This window comes from Rhea americana, unplaced genomic scaffold, assembly GCF_003343005.1.
Source record: "Rhea americana isolate MKP2758 unplaced genomic scaffold, rheAme1 scaffold_321, whole genome shotgun sequence".
In the NCBI taxonomy this organism is placed as follows: Eukaryota; Metazoa; Chordata; class Aves; order Rheiformes; family Rheidae; genus Rhea; species Rhea americana.
In genome coordinates, this window is record NW_028186448.1 from 317566 (window position 1) to 337234 (window position 19669).

At 41.9% G+C, this 19669-nt stretch overlaps 3 protein-coding genes across 13 annotated transcripts in view; 2 read left to right on the forward strand and 1 right to left on the reverse strand.

The window, feature by feature from the left end:
* The first annotated feature begins 4681 nt into the window (after window positions 1-4681).
* On the forward strand, window positions 4682-14802 carry APOBEC2 (apolipoprotein B mRNA editing enzyme catalytic subunit 2). Its single transcript, XM_085310618.1, has 3 exons — window positions 4682-5018; window positions 13058-13605; window positions 14155-14802. The coding sequence occupies exons 1-2, from the start codon at window positions 4888-4890 to the stop codon at window positions 13596-13598; spliced, it is 672 nt and encodes a 223-aa protein (XP_085166744.1). The 5' UTR covers window positions 4682-4887; the 3' UTR covers window positions 13599-13605; window positions 14155-14802.
* Window positions 14803-15083: 281 nt separating this feature from the next.
* OARD1 (O-acyl-ADP-ribose deacylase 1) lies at window positions 15084-19253 on the reverse strand. Of its 3 annotated transcripts, none has more exons than XM_085310621.1 (6): window positions 19178-19253; window positions 18621-18688; window positions 17933-18077; window positions 17727-17785; window positions 17245-17357; window positions 15084-16908 (listed from the first exon to the last, which is right to left on the reverse strand). In XM_085310621.1, exons 2-6 carry the CDS (start codon window positions 18654-18656, stop codon window positions 16806-16808), a joined length of 456 nt encoding a protein of 151 aa, XP_085166747.1. In that variant the 5' UTR covers window positions 18657-18688; window positions 19178-19253; the 3' UTR covers window positions 15084-16805. The 3 variants fall into 3 exon arrangements, with proteins under 3 accessions (XP_085166747.1, XP_085166746.1, XP_085166745.1); XM_085310620.1 differs by lacking the exon at window positions 19178-19253 and adding an exon at window positions 18985-19140 and having other exon boundaries at window positions 18621-18685; XM_085310619.1 differs by lacking the exon at window positions 19178-19253 and adding an exon at window positions 18985-19139.
* A 167-nt stretch (window positions 19254-19420) lies between these two features.
* Window positions 19421-19669, forward strand: part of NFYA (nuclear transcription factor Y subunit alpha) — a 16338-nt gene continuing 16089 nt past the window's right edge. For 4 of the 9 annotated variants that reach the window (XM_085310611.1, XM_085310614.1, XM_085310609.1 and 1 more), the window contains exon 1: window positions 19422-19583. The gene's annotated coding sequence lies outside the window, so the exon portion shown is untranslated. Of the gene's footprint in view, window positions 19584-19669 lie in introns of all 9 variants that reach the window. The other 5 variants (XM_085310612.1, XM_085310613.1, XM_085310616.1 and 2 more) reach the window with 2 other exon arrangements.

Below are 19669 nucleotides of genomic sequence, written 5' to 3' on the forward strand. Positions count from 1 at the left end.
TGTCTGCGGAGCTATCTTAAAATACGGAGTTAAACGCTAGAGGATTTGCTACAGTGCATATGCAAGCTTAAGAGTGCCGACTGTGAGCCTGTAGCTCTCCCCACCACCCTTTCGACAGCACTGCGTGGTGCAGAATATGCATTCCTGTGGCTTTGAGCACCCACAGCATGGCTGGTGCTGAACTTATCCTTGACCAGCTCCCAGTAAAACTGCAGCAGTAGAAACCCAGCAGGAAGGAGGTTATGCTGCCTGGAGCTGTCATTAACTTTAAATTGGGCCTCCAGTTAATCAGACAGCCAGCAGCGTCTGCCAACAAAACAGACTCCTTCCCTGCTCTACAGCAGTGCAGTTAATGGGTGTGTGTACTGGGCACTGGGGATCGAGAGCCAGAGAGGTCAGGCTCTAGCAGTGAAGATAAAGGAGGCAAGGAGGCGAGAGCATCACTTATCTCTCCCTGCACTACAGCTCATGTCAGCTCTGCTGTACTGCCTTTCGCAGGGAACTAACATCCAGCGTAGAAGGGGCAAGTGTTCAGGGCAAACCTGTAGGATTCTGCATGCCTGAAAGCGGTGTTTTCCTATGCCTTTTCTTAAATCTTGGTATTACTGTCCTGCAGCGGGTTGGAGGGGTAGAAGGGGCAGGTGAGGGCCTACCATGGCTAAGGAAGGAAAGCTGCTTCTGCACATCACTGTCAGAGAGTGTTTATTTATTTATCATGTAACGGTAGTTACAGCTGGAAAAAGCAGGAGGGGGATCGCTGCCAGACAATGTATCTAGGGAGATGTTTTGTTACTGCCACCAGCTGTCCCCTAGGAATAGAGAGCACGTCTGAGCYATGACTCACGTAGCCAGTATCTTATTTCACTCTCAGCTCTATCCAAAAATGTTCCTCCTGMCTGAGAATGCAGTAAAGCCTCCCTTCCCTAGCAAGGACTTTTACAGCCAGGTCTCTTCTACTGCCCCTCCGTGATCAGCACAGGGTAACACTCATTTGCACATAGGAAAGTAACTCCTGCAATTAGGAGAGGACCAGCAGATGACTAGGCTGGATCAAGGGAATGAGGTACAATGTTTTTAACTTTCTACATGAGATGTTCATTTAAGATAGGAGAAAAGTCACTAAATTGTTTGAAGATGCCTCTAAAGTCAGTGGAAAAACTCTTTTGGACTTAGATGGATGCAGGATCAGATCTTAATATCCAAGAATCCAACAAAGCCAGAAAGATCTTCCCAGAACAGGTTGCCACCTTAGACTTGCCCTGCTAGCGTACTTTCCTGGCAGTATTTCCACTTACTGTAGACAAAGTTCTTCAAGTCTTACTGTAGATTTGGTGTCTCTGAGGCTACCCCTTCCTTTCCGTACTACTTCATCTAGCTCTGCTCAGGCATTCTAGCCATGAGGTCCTGACACAGTGGATTCAGGCATTTTACAGGGTGGAGACAGATGTGGCAGAACAGTGTGTCATAGGATGGAGAATGGCCTCTGGCAGGAAACCACACCTTGGGGTTGTGCTGCTGAGAGGGATGTGGCTCCATGGCCCATCTCACAGCTGCAGGGCAGGGTCTTGGTCCCTCCTKTTGGAGGCTACCTCATGCAAGGTGCAGCTGCCTAACAGGATTACCTACGGGGAAGAGTCCAGAGCTACCGGCTGCATCCGGCATGCTGGGTCACGGGGAGAGGCTATAGGATTCTGCTGTAAATGAGCATGATTTAGCCCTTTCTGTGGGGGAACAGAGCAACTGGCTCATTTTCATTCCCACCACGCGAGACCTGACAGGCATGCAGATCTCTTGTGCCTCTTCTGTGGCTAAACAGATTCCACTGTGCAGGGCTCTCAGAAATTCACAGTCAACTAAATAAAACATTAAATCAGTAGGGAGAAGGGCAGGTGGAAAGAAGCCTTGATGCAAATGCTGATTGGCAAGTGCAATGATTTTAGTTAACCTAAGTGCCACTGGGAAGTCCTTAYAGGAGGCTAGCTGCATCTCTGGCACCTCTCTGCACCCACACCCTAGCTCCTTCTCTGAACTAGAGGATGGAAAAAAATTTCCATCACTGACTTCAGTCATTAGGCCCATGCATGCACACTTTCATACACACGTACCCACTGGGGGGAACTAGGGTCATTTAAAAACAACTGAACAAAATCGATCAAAGCTTTCGTCCCTGAGGCTAATGCAAAATGTCAGATTGACAGCAACTCAGTGGTGTCCCTTTATATTTTTGGCACATGCAGACGCTGCAGGGGGGTGAATCATGACTATTTAGTGCACTGCCCTAGATGGAGCTGCAAAGCAGCTGGGTAATGGCTGGGTAGAGGTAGCATCTCAGTGCCACATTCCGGAGATTAGATTAGAGCTCAGCACTGAACTCTGCAGAGACGCCAGGCCAGTGAAAGCTAAAGGCTGCAGGAAACATGGGACCCTAGTAGTCAAGAGCTTCCAAAAATAAAGAAAAGTGGGTCAGAGGGACTGAAGAGGGGCTGGATTGCTTTTTTTAAGTTTAGGAAAAAGAAGGMGACAAGCAAACACTCATTAAGAGAGAATCCCCATCCCTAAAATCACGCCTCAAATGTCAAAGGTGAAAGTAATTGGACATGGGAGATGGAATTTGAGCATAGTTACCAAGCAAGAGGAAAAACACTACAACTGTCCTCCAAGAAAAGTACTGTAAGCTTAAAAATAAATAAAATCCTGAATCATGAAAAGGAAAAATATATGTTCCATGGATAGGATGTCTTGGAACTTGTCAAATCCTTGATTGCATTGTTGTCACAATACTCTCCATGCCAGCTATGTCAATCATCAAATAAACAACTTCTCATCACTAGTAAACACTGTGGGAGTAAGAGGGTGGGTGGTGTGCTCTCTCTTCAGAACAACTGCATTTCAATGATGCTACTAATGAAGAGCTGCAAAGAGTATTATGATTCTCATAGAAATGCAGAAAGGTTGGGCTGTTGTCAGCAAAGGCACTAGAACAAGTAGCCAGAAGACAAATTATCTATGCAATGGCCCAAGTTTATTAACTTTCTGGTAGTGCAGACCACTCTAAAATTGTAGAAAAGCTGGTTATAACATTATCATAAAGAATGAGTTTTGCCTGAAAGCAGGAATTTGTGCCTCTCTGATTTCTATCAAGAATACAGTCTATCTCCTCAAACCAACAAGCAGGTCTTCCAATAAGTGCAGACTGAATACTTAATCAAATATGGCTTAATATTCCRTATTTGTCCAAACCTTGATGATCATGGGTTCTGAAATTAGTGCAGAGCCCAAGATATTGGAGGTCTGATTTCCAATATGCTTTGGCTAGGACATCAGTTCTGCACGACTACACACTTTCCATTTATTTCCAGCCTAACGACATAACAGGATTCGTCTCTGAGAAAAATCTTACTCAGGTTTTCATTAAGCTTGGTTCACATGGGATTTATATGAACTTTCTCTTTAAGTAATTGAAATTTGGAGTCAGAAATTAGAAAGATTTCACATAATCCTGGATACAACCCCCCAAACTTCAAACCCAAACATATAAACCCCTTTTTAGCACTAATGTGAAACCTAAACTAATCCTGAGTATTCTTACAAGTTACCATAGCCTCTATGGGAGATTTACTTGATTCAGTGCCAAGCAAATTGAACATCCCAAACTTGCGTCAATAAAATCTTTATAGCCTCCCTAACAGTATTCCATTTCTCTTTGTATGCAAGACACATTCCACACCCACACTAGTTCAGACAAACCACAATAAGCACCTTACCAGAATTTCTCCAGTACTCTGTCCTTGGCACACTGCTCGCATCCATCCCAGTTACTACCATATAACATTCAGGTCCACAAACACACTGCACATCTCCGCACCTCAGCCACAGGCTCCCATCTGTCTGATTCTTTGGTCCCAGTGCAGTCACTTGTTCAGCATCTGCATCCTCGGCAACAGCAAAGGCAAAAGAAACAGCAAAATACTGCAATAGTCCTTAAACTGAGCACTTTCCAAATGCTTACTCTCATCTATGCTATCACCCCCAGTATGCTATGCGCTTTTCAAACATTCAGGCAACAGAGAGAAAAAATAGAGAACACTGGACAGATGCTCAGCACAAATAATTGGAATCGCCCTGCACCAGAAATACTGTCCCTCTGTGAATTAGAAGTCTAACTTAAAATATTTGGAAGAAAGTTCTGGCTTGCATTTACATCAGCTGGATCTGTGACACTAACTTCAGTAAGCCCAGGATTTCATCCTGTTCAAGACTCGTTTTCATTGTCCCCCTCAAGGAAGAGCAGGGTGGAAGGAAAAGTAGGTTTCCTGCTCCTCTGGGCACCCCTGCTGTAAAACTCCACGTGGCTCCATTAGGATTCAACTTGGCCAAATCCACCAACAATGGGATTTTTCAACAAACAAATGTACAGCACTTTTCCCCGCTCTTGCCCTGGCCAAACAGTGCTCCTTCAAGGTCACCAATGTAATAAACTGGCAAATGAAGGCAGATGAAGAAGCTGCCAGCTGTGCATCTTGCCAGCTATCTGTCTAATGAACAGATACATATCCTTCCAGGATTTTCCATCTATTGCTTAACCCGCCCACAGTGAAGTCGTCACCTAATCTTAAATTAAAAGAGAAGCAAGGGGGATCATTAAAAAGACCTAGCAAAATCAAGGCAAGGAGGCGACATCTGAGAGSCTTGGGTCATCCTACTCCATCCAGTCTCTATCACTGCTGCTTTGTTCCATATTTAGCTCCTGACAACTGCGTCTAGTGCAAGAACTCCCAGCTCTGTTTTTTCCCTCCCCCAACTGCTGTCTCTGCTCCCAGACAGCTCTCAGAAATTGCTCTTTCTTTTTCCCAGTGGCCATAACTGAGTATTTCTATACCCAAGAAGATGGCAGAAAAGCAGGAGGAGCCCAGCAACACCCAGAATGGTGAACCTGACAATGTAGAAGAAGGCGAGGAGAAGAAGAAGAAGAAGAAGGTGAAGCGGGAAGATCTGCCACCATTTGAAATTGTGACAGGGTAAGAAGTTTAGATGTAAAGAATGTGCAAGAGACTGAAGTGGAGATCTTCAAAGGTCTCTGCCTCAGCTCTAATATTGGGTAATTAAAGGTGAAAACTTAAGCCAGTGCAATTCTGTGTATTCTTAAACAGTGTTAAGTACAGGCTTGTTGTGAGATTATTGTGAGATTTTTCTCATTACTGTGAGATTTTGTTAAAAGTTCCACTGCGTTTATACAGCATGGATTCACACCAGGCAGSCAGCCAGCCAAATCTGTTTTATACAAGCAGGTCTGCTGCTGTTGTTTTCACTGATTCCCTTGCAGTGCAAGTAGYGGTACTGACTGCAGTGGGATCACTTGACTGATAATATCAGGAGAGAAGAAATGGGCCCTTGATGAATATTGAGTATTGATTTCCTGGGATAATCAATGGTTCTCATCTGAAAGTTTCTCTGTCTGTGGATTAGAAAAAATATCCTTGCTATGGCTGATTTGGTTTATGGACCTAAGCAGTAGATCTTTCAAGAGAGTTAAAACTCCACATTTTCAAGGGCTCCACATCCACAACTGAAACCTGATGTTCAAATGAGCCTAACACACATAAAGGCACCAAAACAACAGACAATTTTCAAAACTGCAAAGCAGCAAGCAGYTCCTTTTGTTCCAGTGAACTTGTCTTTGAATGAGGCAGATATGACAGAGATCTACCAGGAGGAAGCTGAACTCTGAGAGAAATCTGGTCCTATTCRTGAATTTTTAACCCTCCTGCAAAGTCCTGCCTAAAATGCTTCTTATGAAATTCTAATTCAAGGGACTATAGTGATAATAGGACTGTTTTTTAATAATTATTAGTCCACAGACAAGTGAATGTGCACTAGTAACACATAATTGGCAGCTGCAACTAGGAAAAAAAAGTGTAATCCACAACCTCTAAGCATTTCAAAATGCTCATTGTAGTAGTATCAAGATGCCCTGCGTAGTTCTTTCCTCTGGTCTCCCTCAGTAGTCACAAAACGAATGCTCTTAATTTATAAACCAGAACCATGATTTCTTCTATCCATCTTTGATGTAAACCTCAGGCTCTTCAATCCCACTCAGAAGCCTTCTGCCTGTGACATTGTCACCAGTAAGAYAGATACTGAAAGCAACTTGGCTGGCAAATCTGAAAATGATGCATAAGGCAGGACAGCACCTGTATCTCCTCTCTCACATGACTGGATTACTTTCTTGGGGAGGGGTGACAAAACAGTTTTCTTCTTAAAATGTGTCTGTTCTGAAAACCACCTCTTGGAGTGAGACTGTTCGCAGCCTTTGCTCTGTAACTGTTACAGACAGTCATGGAAATAATACATGTATGCTGGAGCAGTGACTTTAAGAAAAGCACATCTGTCTGCTAGGAACTGAGTTAAGACTCCAAAAAACATTTGTATTAGCCACTGGACCAAATATACATAGGGTGACTGCTTCTACTCACTTTAGACATGTACTGAATGAATCTCTAAATGAGAAATCTATTTGTTTCTATTTGTTTGGAGCATTCAGCTTACTCCTGAATTCCTTTGTAGTTCTAACTTCAAACTTCCTTACTAACCTCAAAGACCTGGATAGGAATTGCCATGCTAATCATGGATGAAAAGACCTTTCTTAGTATCTTCTTTCAATTAAAGTATTTGTCAAAATTATAAGATGTTGCAGAACTTGCCAGGACTTTCCACTCTGGAAAGCCAAGAGCGAGAACATGAAGGGTGATGGGTGTTTGCAGAGGGAAAGGGAACAATACGAAAGATAAAGTTGCTGAGATTTAGAATTGAGCTGTRAACTGTGCTACTGGAACTGCACCATGGCATACGTGCTACAGTAAGACTGAAAGCTGATGCTAGGAAGTGTCAGGTAAAGGTTTTCTAGGGAAGAGTTGAAGTCTTTGATATGGTATCTACACACATGAAGGTCGTACTAGCCACTTTTCACATTCTATATACTGATACCAAGCCAGACAGGAGTCTAAGTTTCTGAAAGTATTTGGATATTTTGATGAGGGACCACAGAGTTGTCAGCATGTGTGTTTTTATACTGTGCTCATTAAATCTATTTGGAAACTGCTTACAAATACCTGGTGAACTCCTGCAGGAATCATGGCTAACTCTCCTCTAATGACTAGTTTATTACTGATATGCCAGCTGCTAATGGTGAGAAAGGAGGAAGCAGAGCACAAACACCAAAGGATCCTTGAAGAAGTACAGAAAAATCCAGCAATTTTTACTTTCATTTTAATAATTACCCTGTGACTACAGGCTGTGCCTTGGCCTAGTGTAATCACTGGATTTTCTAATCATTTACAGATTTTCATCCAGTGAAGCCAGTTATGTAAATTAGGAGAACACACATTAATTCCAACTGTCCAAGCACTTAAATTCAATTACACTGTGTATTATTCAAGCATTTCAGTTTTAGTACTTGGATTAGGAGTATTTTATGACACACAGCCAAGTTTTCAGCCTGTTGCTTATGGCTCTAAGGAGTTCAGCTTATACAGAAAGCACTAGCAACCTAATCACCCTGCCTAAAAATATTAACCCCTTTTTTGTCAATATTTGGTTCAACTCAGCCCTGGATAAATAAAAGCTCTGGCTGTGCAAATTTCATGACACTTAAGTGGACACATTTATTTACACTTCTCCTGGGGTGTAAATGAGGCTCCTTATAGAGGTGACAAATCCTTGGCTCCTGTTATAATTGATCATTACAGACTTTCCATAACCAGTGAGCCCAGCATGGGTATATTTATTTGTGAATAGCTGTCAAAGAGCAAGCAAAAGGAGGACACTGTTTTATAGGCTTAAATAACCTAACTCCATAGTACAAATACATATTGAAAAAAAATGTTTTTTAACAGCTATTTAAATTTAAAGAATATGTCCTACTGGTTTATAGCATCCTTTAGGCCATTCCACGTTTTTATTTTATCATTGGAAGTTCTCGTTCTCATCTCTCACCAGAATGCAATAGTGTGAGGGACATGCTGGGCAGAACAGACTGGTAGCTGCTGCCCTCCTCCAGCCTACCTTATTGCAACAAGCTTAAAAGCACATTATCTGTTCAGTCYAATAGCATTCTTTGGGATTGATGTTTCTGCCATAAAGTCTGAATCTTTTTCATCTTCACGTGATTCGTAAAGATCATAAAAGAGTTTTGTTACTCAGGGCAAGCACTTGGATGAAGAGTGAAGATCACCAGAGAAGTGCTAATATAAATATTTCAGCTTTTACCTTCCCCCTACACTGTAAGCAAGCTGTATAACCACCTGCATCCCATCATTGGACCAGAGGATTATTAGAGTATTGTGACTGTTCAGTGCCTATAAATGATCTTTTAAAGAGTTCCACATACATAAATCTCCTATGCAAGTTTTGCACTGAATATGATGCCTTTACCAAAGAGAGAGAAATGGCAAGAATAACTCTCTACCTCCGTGATTTCACAAAATCAAAAGCAGAAAAACAATTAGCKTAGTCACAGAAATATCTGATATTTGTGTATTTTAATAAATTGCAGAATCACATGCAAGGTGACACAATTTGTTAAGTCTAGCATCTACAGTGGTAGAGATCCTGGGAGAATATGAGAATGAAAATTGGATTTCCTATTTCGTTAGCATTATCTTTCCCTGACCTTGGAACAAAAACTTATTTGTGAATGGGGATAATATTAAAGTGCATACACCACCTGTCATTCAAACATGGGCAAACAGTCTTGCCAAGAATGAGTGATTTACTTAGGAACAGCCAGTAGGCTAGTCAAAGCTAGACTCAAGTTTCCAAAGAAGCAGACTTTTAATATATTAGCTAGCATGGACACTTCAGGATGTATTTTAACGCTCAGTTGCTTGTAAAGTGTTTTTATATACCCAGATGAACAGCAACATTGTACTTCATTTTTTAATCAGTCATTGGGATCATCTGCTGTAACTCTAAGGTCAGACTGTGCAACACACACCATCTAAGTATGCATGCAGTCTTACGGTACACATGGCTTGTTCTTTCCCAGCCTTTCACTGCTGAATCACTTGCTGCGGAATGAAATTTGTGAGAGGGATAGATAAAACTCATCCAAAGCTCCACAGTTGAGAAGAGAGGCAGCAAGTCACAGGGTGGTGACTTAGCTAAGTCCTGTCAGGACAGATGTTTACAATTTAAACTTGTGCTGGAATGTCCTCCCTGCTCTGATTTACATGGGATTAAACAGATCCTTGTGGACTAGTACACACTGCTCCTTGTTTGCCTCATGTATCCACAATCAGCAATGTTTCCAAGCTCTTAGTCAGCTACTCAGAGGCTTGGAAAGAGCCCTTAGCTTTGTCTGTCTTCTTTACTGGAAACTTATTAATTGAACTGATGCACAGTCCATAWCGCAAGGACAGATTTAGGTGGACGTCCCGGATATTCTTAGACATGCCTAGATGATAAACAATAAGATCTGTCTACAAGGTCTGTCTAAGCACACCTTTGAGACAACATATTCTGGATCAGATCACTCATGTTTAAAACGTTCATCTGAACAAACGCACTCAATTTCCTCACTAATGTGACTGCTTTGCAGTCAAGCGAGTTCATTCTTAATTTAACACCCATGTGACACTGATGTGCTACATTTGAACACATAAGATCTATTATTTTAAAACAACTTATTGCAGCCTCACAAACTTATTTTTGAAACAGCGCAATGGGTGGCTTATGTCAGACCCAACACAGCTGGACTTTCAAAGGGAATCATTAATTACCTAGGATATAAAGCAGGAGAAGTGCTATTCTTAGGAGGATATATATATGTGTGTGTGTGTGTATGTGTGTGTATGTATGTATGTATATATACAGACTCCTAAGTCTCAAAGAACAGAAGGAAAGGACCTTACACTGTTCAGGGAAAAAAGATACCATGCTAAATTACAATCTTATAAAGCTCTTTAATGAAATCAGTGAAAATTTTGCAATTCTTCTTAAAGGAAAAGAGGCTAGCTCTTAACAGGTAACTTAAGTCATCTAAAAATCAAGGGGAAGGTCACAACACTAAGAAAAAGATGTAAAAGGTTGTTAAAAGTAGTCTTGCTGGATAGTTTAGACTTTGTGCATGCTAGTACATACTTCCATTATCTAGGCTTGTGCCAACTCTCAGTGCAAACCAGGAAACCACAGACCAAATCATGCCAAAACAGTATGATTTATTTGTTCATTAATCAAAATAAAAGGCTSTATCTATACTACCGCTTCTCAGCCCCATTAATATGGTGTCAGTTACAACAGCGGTAACATGGAAGGCTCCCAAATAGGCTTTCTGCTGTTTAACTCCTGTCTTGAGCAGATCTTATCCAAGCAGAACTGAACTATGTAAACTTTAAGAAAAAGCTGAAAACCTGCTAAAATAATTTCTAAAGCCAGACTTATACACCAAACTTCCATTGTTACAAATCAATGATATATGCAAAGAGTTACGGGAGTCCTTGACTGGCAGCAGCAGTAGACAGTCCTGGTGTAAATACAATGCCATGAACAAAATTGACTCATGTATCTCGTTGCATCTGGAAAGACTMATCATCTTCCTCTCCGTATAACGAACAGCTTGGCCAACCTAGCCACACCAACACTTGCGCCGCTTCACTGGTATAGAACACTGATATTCCAAGTGAAGTTGTTCAACTGCAAAATCACACTGTTGGGAAATCCAAATCAGAAGTGTGAACTCTAAGTCCAGGCCTTTTACTGTGAATTTTTGCAGCAGGCACAAATGGACCCCCAGATACTACTGTAATATCATAAAAATTAAAGAGGGAGGATGTTCTTTTATGTCTTAACTTATCAAAAGCCAGAAACRCTACAGGACTTTGGCAGCGAGAAAATTTCTGGATGCATTAAGGCAGCAAGAGTGGCACATACACATAGCAATGAGAAATTCCTGATGCATTTTAAGTAGAATTAAACATTTATGAAAAATTGTATTTACACTTTTAAAATAACACAGCAGAAGCAGCTTGATGATAGATGTAATTTATTCCAAATTATGTATTTAGAAAGCACATGATGTCAATCCTCTTCTATGTAAAAAGCCATTTGCTTGCAATATATAATATTATACTTGCAACCAGGTATTAGTGAAGAACTCAARTGGCTGTCCCTAAGCTAGTCCTTCTGTTGAGGCCAATCATCCTGATTTGCAGAGCGTATCATACTATTTAGGACATTTCATGCAATCCTAGCATGACCCTATTTATTGCACTGTATAGGAAGACAGCYACTGATTTTAAAAGACATCAGACTCAGCCTTCCACGTACAGTCCTTATTCTGACCTACAACCACTTCATGTTCACTGTGACCCAAATCAGGATTTCCCACTAGCAAATAAACAAAATATTCACTTGCTATTCCCACACAAAGTGAGCATAATGTACTGATTTTGYAGTCTATTCACTCTTTTCTACACCATACACTTCCACTGGCTCTGGAGACACCTTGTGAGATGATGCAGTTCAAATTATTCTTTCCTCAGCAGAACGACACTCTGCCACTTACTCCTGCAGCCTCATTGCTCTCCCCAATTAAGATTTCCAAGAGCCTGAGAATCTCTCCTGACCTTTGCTCAGTGTACCCCCTGGAGAGGCCTGACATTATAATCTGACTATGGATGAGACAGGGATGAATAAGACACTCACTGTTTTACAAAGATTCATTATTGCCTCACTGGGAATATCAAGGTTACAGGTCCACTTAAAGCTCAGATGAGAAGAGTACAACATGCCAGAAGATTACTACTATATAATAAATGAAATGGGTTTTTTTTTTTTTTTACTACTTTTCATTACTTCACTTTGGTTTTAACTACTCTGTGCAATCTTCATTCCCATCCTTTGCAGCATTTACCAAGTCACAAGGCACTTTGTCCCCCCATAGCATCTAACTGTGGAGTTTCATCAGTACAGGAACTTGTGCTTAAAGGATGTCGGATGGAAGGATGAAAAAACATACTGCTGATAATCAGGAAAACCTAGTACTCTGTTAGAAAGAAACAAGTGCTATGAGATGATGCAGCTTTCCTTTTTCACTCAGAGGTCCCTTCCAACCTTACCATTCCATGATTCTCTTCATTCTGCAGTAAGAGCTATATACAGTATTTTAAGRAACTAACTTTAAACTTTACTAAATAACAGCAGACTATCTTGTTTGGGTGAAAGAGGACTACAAATAGGTTAACAGCAACAGTTTTTGGAATAGCTTAATATTTTGGAGTATGTTAATTTAGAAATGCAGAAAAAAATTGGCCAAGTTTATCAGTAGTGCCATGAGACAATTAAACTTCAATCAGAAATACACTTGTTCATAGTAAAGCTAGATCTGATCTCCCATCCTCATATTAAAGCAAAGCCACACAATTCTACTGAATATTAGTATGCAACTGATACTAGAACAATAAAACCGGAACACATACATACTGCAAATAGTCACACTTGCCTCTACTCAGAGGAAATCGAGATTGCAAAAGCACTGAGAATAACATAAATTAGCAATGCCAGAGTAATCATCCTACCAATTTACAACAAAAGACCTTGCAAGTTAACATTGCAATGTACTGCCAGAACTGCGCTAACATTCCAGAATAGAGAGATGGTTCAGGCTTCATGAGCATTAAACCTGCAAAAAAGCCAACTGCTGACCACCTTGCCAAATGTAAATAGCTTAGTTTCAAGAAATACTATTAAGAAGCAAGTTCCTCTTCAAATATCTTAATACAGATACTAGAAATTCCCAGTAGAAGTCTGTCAAAAATAAACAAAAAAGACTAGGATGTCAGAATTGGGTTGGAAACCTCACCACATGGCAGAAGTAGCTGAGCATTTTGTAACTTCTAATGTAATTTTTATCCTCCAAGAGAAGGCATTTCCTTTCAATATATGGAGAAATACGGCCATAGTACATTGAGTAACTTGTCCAATATCACACAGGAACTAACACAATGTTATAACCCCTTATTACCTGCTTGTAAGATAATCCTCTCCTCTCCCCTCTCTACAGGGAACGCCTCCCAGCCATATTTTTCAAATTCCAGTTCAGGAATGTGGAATACAGCTCAGGTAGGAACAAAACCTTCCTGTGTTATGTCGTGGAGACCCAAGGCAAAGAGTCAGTAACTTCTCGGGGTTATCTGGAAGATGAACATGTGGCAGCACATGCAGAAATTGCTTTCTTTAACACTATTTTGCCTAAGTGCGAATCGAGCCTCCGCTACAATGTCACCTGGTACGTCTCCTCCAGTCCCTGCGTGACTTGTGCTGATAGGATAAGCGAGATCCTGAGGAAGAACAAGAACCTGCGTCTGACCATCATGGTAGGGCGCCTCTTCATGTGGGAAGAGCCAGAAATGCAGGCTGCTCTGAAAAAAATGAAGGCAGCTGGCTGCAAGCTGAGGATTATGAAGCCTCAAGACTTTGAGTATGTCTGGCAGAACTTTGTGGAACAGGAGGAAGGGCAGGAAGCGAAGGCTTTCGTGCCATGGGAAGACATTCAAGAGAACTTCCAGTATTATGAGGAAAAGTTGGCCGAGATTCTGCACTGAAGCTCATGTGAGTGAGGATTTCCATTTGCTCACCCAGCTCCTTCCATCAGTACTACAGACCCCTCTTATCTTCAGGTTGTTAAAGGCACAACACGGAGTCATTTTCAGCCACTGCTACTTCTGTATGTACCTGGCTAGGACTGCCAGTGCCTAAATATCATAAATTCTCCTTAGCAGTGCCTTGCCCCTTGAAGAGTAGTAATACTAGGATGGGCTCTTCCACAGCAGGCATTCAAAGGATTCAGAACTCTTTTCCCCAGAGTAAACCCCTCCAAGARTAAGTTAAAACACAGGGTCACTAGATGCAACAAGAATGCCTCATTTTTCCCTGCATGCACACACATGAAAGCAGTGAAGAAATGCAGAGAAAATGGGAAACTCTCCCTCTTCCCTGCCACAAAATCTAGCCCTCTACAAAAACAATAAAGGAGATCAGAATCATCACTGCAAAATTTCTTTTTAAGAGTTACTAAGTGTCAGTAACTTACTTTAAGTCATAAGATATGGAAGCATTCGAAGCTTCTAATGTGCCTCTCTCTATGTTCCCCTCCCCCAGGACCTACTTAGAAAAGATCTGTGAAGAGATGTGAAAGAGTTGGACATCTGGGACACTCCTTCAGCTTTCCAAAGCTTTGACTCCAGCAGGATGCAGTATCAACTCATGGAAAACTGGGCCCTGATGGACTACAAATGTATCTACCACACAGCTCTTTGGTGTTCAGGCTTTTGGGGTTTGCTTTTTCTTTCCCCAAACAAACCTGCACTGCCTCTGCTGATTGGAAAAGAGAAAGCAATATACTGTGTGGTTAAATCCTCAAATTAAATGGATTGCAGTGGACCTACAAGAAAGAGTGTGGGTCTTGCATACTGGGACAATTGTAGGAAAAAGATCTTAGAGCAAAGCTGCCAGTTAAAAAAAAATGCATTTAAAAAGTGTGCACTTTAAGAATTAGAGAGAAAGACATCTAAAAGGGGGGAATAAGAGGATTTATTCTGTCATCCCCAAAAAACAGAACTAGGACTTAAATTAAAGCTACCTGGTCTATTCTAGTGCAGGGGATTATGATGTAATCCATCGAGTAAAACATGTACTTGATTTAAAATACATCAAGTATCTTCTCCCCTTGTTCAGAGATGTCTGCAATATAAAACTGGGGAAGTAAAATGAGTGAAATAAAATTGGTAGCCACTGCAAAAAAAAGTATAGCAGTGTTTATCCCTTTTTCTCTATCTGAAGGAGGTCCTGAATTTAATCTGATAAGCAAGATATCCTGGGACAGCCATACACGAAATATTTCATAGCTGAAGTGCAGTGTGATGAGAAGGGAGAATTAGCATATGCTAAAAAAAATATTCAGGAGTGTGTACAAGTGTGGGAGATACCCAGGGAAAGAAAATAGGGGCATACGACTTTGCACAGAAAAGAAGACAGACCAAACAAAGGTCACAGGGAAGCTCATTAGCTAAGAAAACGAATCAGATGGGTTTGTTCTTTCAATCAGTCTTTAATGTTGGTTTCTGTCTTACTGTTACAAGCTGAATAGTGCTAGATACACATAAAAAATTGCTGACTGCACTTATCTCTTACCTCAGTCAACTGCACTAAATTCTGACATAAACTTTCAAGGCAGAAAAAAAAATGAGCTGCAATGGATCACCTTTGTGGAGCCACTGTGGATTTAATTCCTTTGCCACTAGATATAAAAAAAACCCAAATATAAATAAGTACAAGGACTAAATCAATGATGCTCATCCTTGATTAACTTAATACTGAGTAAGACAAATAGGAGCTTGAGGGTTTTTCCCACAATTGTGTATTTGCTACAGCAATTACCTACCAAAAAACAAGTTTACAAAGAAATAAAGGATGGTCAACTATCAGGGAAAGAAGTAATACAAAGCTGTTAAAGACATCAACCAGAATTCGCAAAGAAAACATACAATACATAATCACCCACAACGCTCAGGCAAAAAGAAAAGGCTCCATACATTTAATATTTAGTAAAAAGTAATTATTAGGAAAGCTCTTTTATGAAAAAAACTTCTCTAACCATTACGTCTCATCTGTTTAGGTTCATTCAGCCTATCTGCAAGAGCCTGGCATTTTTCTGGGCATTCAGTATAAGGGAAATTGAAAGATTTGTTATTATGGGGTTAGGTGGGGCAGGAGGGAGAAAGGAATAAAGGATAGCAAAATCATATGCCAGTCCTTCAGTACTAGGAGGAAACTTTCCAAAGAACCAAATGTTTACCAATGGTCTGATGAATTAAGCATGCTACTTACTGAATTGCTTTTGCAATTTGGTAACATCAGACACCAAACCAGATATAACAGCTAAACCACAAATGCAGTTAAAAAAATAAGTATGAAAACCAACCTGTTACTTCAGTTACTTCAGCACTACAACCTTTTAAAGCACATCAGAACTTCGTATGTAAGGACTCTCAGAAAATTGAGTTCTGCAGACTTCAATTATATGCACCTACTAGGCATTTTCCCTACATCTACAGYTTTCTCTTTCAAAACTCAGCTTTCCTCTAGAATACAGCTACAATAAATACAGGCRTTGGTATGGTTTTTCACAGGCATTGATACGGTTTTTCACAACGACTGTGCTCCGATCTGACAGCATAGTACTGAAAAGCTATTTACTTAATATGGACAGCATGGTTCTTAGCAAGTACAGTCTCATAAAAAAAATTCTCTATGCCCAGAAAATTAATTTATAATCCTTTAAAGAACAAAGCATATAACCTGTATTCTGTATATGAACATTGCAAGAACTTTATTTTAAAGTCACAGGGGCTCCACAGCTCATCATTATGAACCAGAACAACAAACCAACAGGTATCAAAGCGCTAGACAGCTCTAATTTCACTCCACATGGGGACCGTCAACTTTAAGCAGAGGCTCCAGTGCATGCAGGTGCAAGGTGGATAACCAGTGACATCTGGTGGATTGCTAGGGCACACCATAAACTCCYCGAGCGCTCCCACAAGACCCTTGCCTTCTTCACAGCATCTCTTAATACCACATCCCAAACTAGCTACKCTGGGTTTTGTTTGTCTTTTTAAAGCTACTGCCATTGACAACAAAACAGTGAGCTATGCTCAGAAGAAGGTCCTCAGCATGCAGTTTCCTCCCCCACCAGTTAAGTTGACACTCCTGAAAGCAAGGGAAATAAGGCTATCTTTACAGTGTTTTGATCACAGAGTGTAAACTGTGATCTTAATATCTGTGTCTTCAAACACTTCCCCAAGTATTGCTGAAACTTTATTCCAGTCCAGGCGGTCAAGTCCACATCCAATCCTGGAAAATAAGACACCAAAACAGCTATCATGAGCTCTTTTGGAGCTTGCTGGAAACAACTAGCCTTTCAAACAGCTACCATTTTTTATATAGCACTAACTCAGCTCACCACAAAACAACATAATGCAGTTAAAAAGCAGAAATAATCAAGTCTGAATGTTTTGCTATGGTTTAACTCCACTGAAAAATACAAATTTCATTTGCACAATTGAACAGAAGAGTTACATCAAAGTGAATACTTGGACTCTTACTCGATGGCAGGGAACCACTGTTTCAAACATTCTTCTGCCCTAAAAAACACTGAAATATTTACATGTCAGTATGTAATTTTCTTACCTAGGCATGGAAATGTCAGTAACTCCATTGTTGAGACAGTGAGTTTTCATGGCTTCTAAGCTCTTTCGCATATTCTCATATGTTGGTTTGTGGGAAACTTTCTTCTTCGTAATCTAAGTACAAACACAGAAGGTCAACCGTGCTTTAGGCACGATCACTGCAAACCATCTTCTTTTTGAAAAACACATTCCACTAAACTCCAAAACTGCAAACTCAGACCTCCTACTGTGAATGGCTACTTGGATAAGAATTAAGTTCCATAGGTTAAAATGGTGTAATTTAGCAGCTAGTTCTATGAACTAAAAGTCTAAATACACATACACAAGTCAGTTTGGCTTCTTACAGCTAGAGAGATTTAATGCACTTCCCACCTTTTATTTAGAATGTCTACAAACCCCTCCCCCCCAACTATTACAGCCCTCACCATCACATCTAATATAGCTCAGTCACAAGAAAGCACCTGAGCTACCTGCAGCTCTTACCAGGTAGTATATATATCGGTCATCTCTCTGGAGAACTGCCACCTCCCCAGTTTTCTTCTCTAAAGTGAAGAACAAGGAGATTTTTAAAAACAATTAGAATCCAATAGCTAATCTCACTCATACCCCAAGTAGCTTAGAATACTTTTATTGCTGGAAATCAAGGTTTGCCCATCAACTCCTGTATGGGCATCATGTGCATCACTCACGTTGATCTAACAGCTCTTGTACACCTCCGAACTTCTTCTTAAAAAGAACAGCTATGCCTGCACCCATGCGACAGTCCTCGCTGATGCAATGAGCCAATGAGTCCGTCTGGGGGCATGAGAAAAGGTCCCCCTTAACACACTTGATCTGAAAAGCAACACAAACACCAGGATAAATCAAAAAAAAAAATCCACAAGTGTAAATTCAGGTAAGAAAATACTTGGTATTAGGCAAGTCTGTACAATAAGGACTGCAAGGCACCAAGATTAAAATAACTTACAAGTAAATGAGTCAGTATGGATTATCAACCCAATTTCTTTTCTACAAGATCAGTYATGAGTATCACAAGCCAGCTACTCAGTTTACTTTACAAAATCAAGGCTGAATAAGGAAAAAAATCACACAATACAGAGTTTAACTACTTTAGTGCACACCTTCAGCATACTTTTAATGCATCAATGTCCAATACCCCCAAATATTTACTTAAGCAGGTAAGCTCTGTGCTGATATACAAGACCTGCATCACTGATGCAAGCACAAAAGCACTGGAAAGCTGACAATAATTACTTTAATATCAGCCTCCTTCCCCACAAAAGCAACATGGTACAACTGCCCTGTTATTAGGGGGACATGGTCTCTTTTCAAAGAGAGACATCACAGCGGTAGCCCACAAAACCCATTTTTACGCACTCTCTCCCCCTGATCCTTGAAGAACTGGGTGGCCATGGTAACGTGGGCTATGGTGAAGACTTCTTCTGCTGAAAAGATGACAGAAAGAGTTATTAGGAACCTTGAACTGGCAGTAAGCTAGTGTGACAGAAGGTGCAAGGATGGGATTGCCTCAGCAATCTCAATAGCACATGTGGGGCAGGAAAAGCAGCCCCTGGGAATAAAGACTGGAGGCCAGCTTCCCTGCTGCAGCCCCACAGTTCCAGCCCACTGAGGTACAAGGCAGGCCCCACCTTGGGGGTATCATAGCAACTAGCACCCACAGGCCTTGCACCTTCCTTCAAGCCACCCCTATCTCCTCAGGAAGCCCTTCAGTGGGCCAGACCTGCAGRCACAGCGCGAAGAAGGAGCTGCCGGGCCGGGCCTTGCGCCACGAAGAGCCTCCCCAGGCCTCCCCACATAAGGCAACCCAATCCTTCCTCTCCACTGGGGCAGACTCATCGTCACATAAAAATGGCCGCCCCTGCCCGCTTGTCTCTCTAGGCAGGCTGGACGAACRCCCTCTCTATGATGCTCACCGAGAACATTCTGAAGGCCAACGCACCCGCCCCAAGCGCATGCGCAGAACAAGCGGGGGCGGAGCTTAGGGAGAAAAGAGGACCGGCGCGGCAGCCGGCGCGTGCGCGTTGCTGGCCGCAGCGGCCTGACGGGGCGCGCGCGCTCCCCTCGGCGCAGGCGCAGTAGCCACGGCTGATTCGGGCGCGGGTGGGCGGTGCCTTATACGAAGGGCCGCGGCGAGAGAGGCGGGGCGATGCGGCGCGGGCGCCCCAGTGCGCCTGTGCCGCGCGCGCACGCCCCCTCCCCTGCCTTTGTTCGGGGTTGGGCGCCATTTTGCGCGGCGGCTGAGTGGAGGCGCTGATTGGGTTTCGGGGGCCGGTAGCGGAGCCAATCAGCGCGGGACCCGAACCGGGGGAGCGAGGCACGGTGAGTGCGAGCAGCCAATATGGAGCCCCCGAGCGCCGGCCCCAGCGCCGGGATTGGCGGGGCCGAGTGACCAGTCAGGAGGCCGC

Bases quoted from the DNA above. Each gene is read 5' to 3' on its own strand.
- APOBEC2 (XM_085310618.1), top strand. From the start codon at position 4,888: ATGGCAGAAAAGCAGGAGGAGCCCAGCAACACCCAGAATGGTGAACCT. The intron at 5,019-13,057 runs GTAAGAAGTTTA...CCCTCTCTACAG, and splicing joins CCATTTGAAATTGTGACAGG to GGAACGCCTCCCAGCCATAT.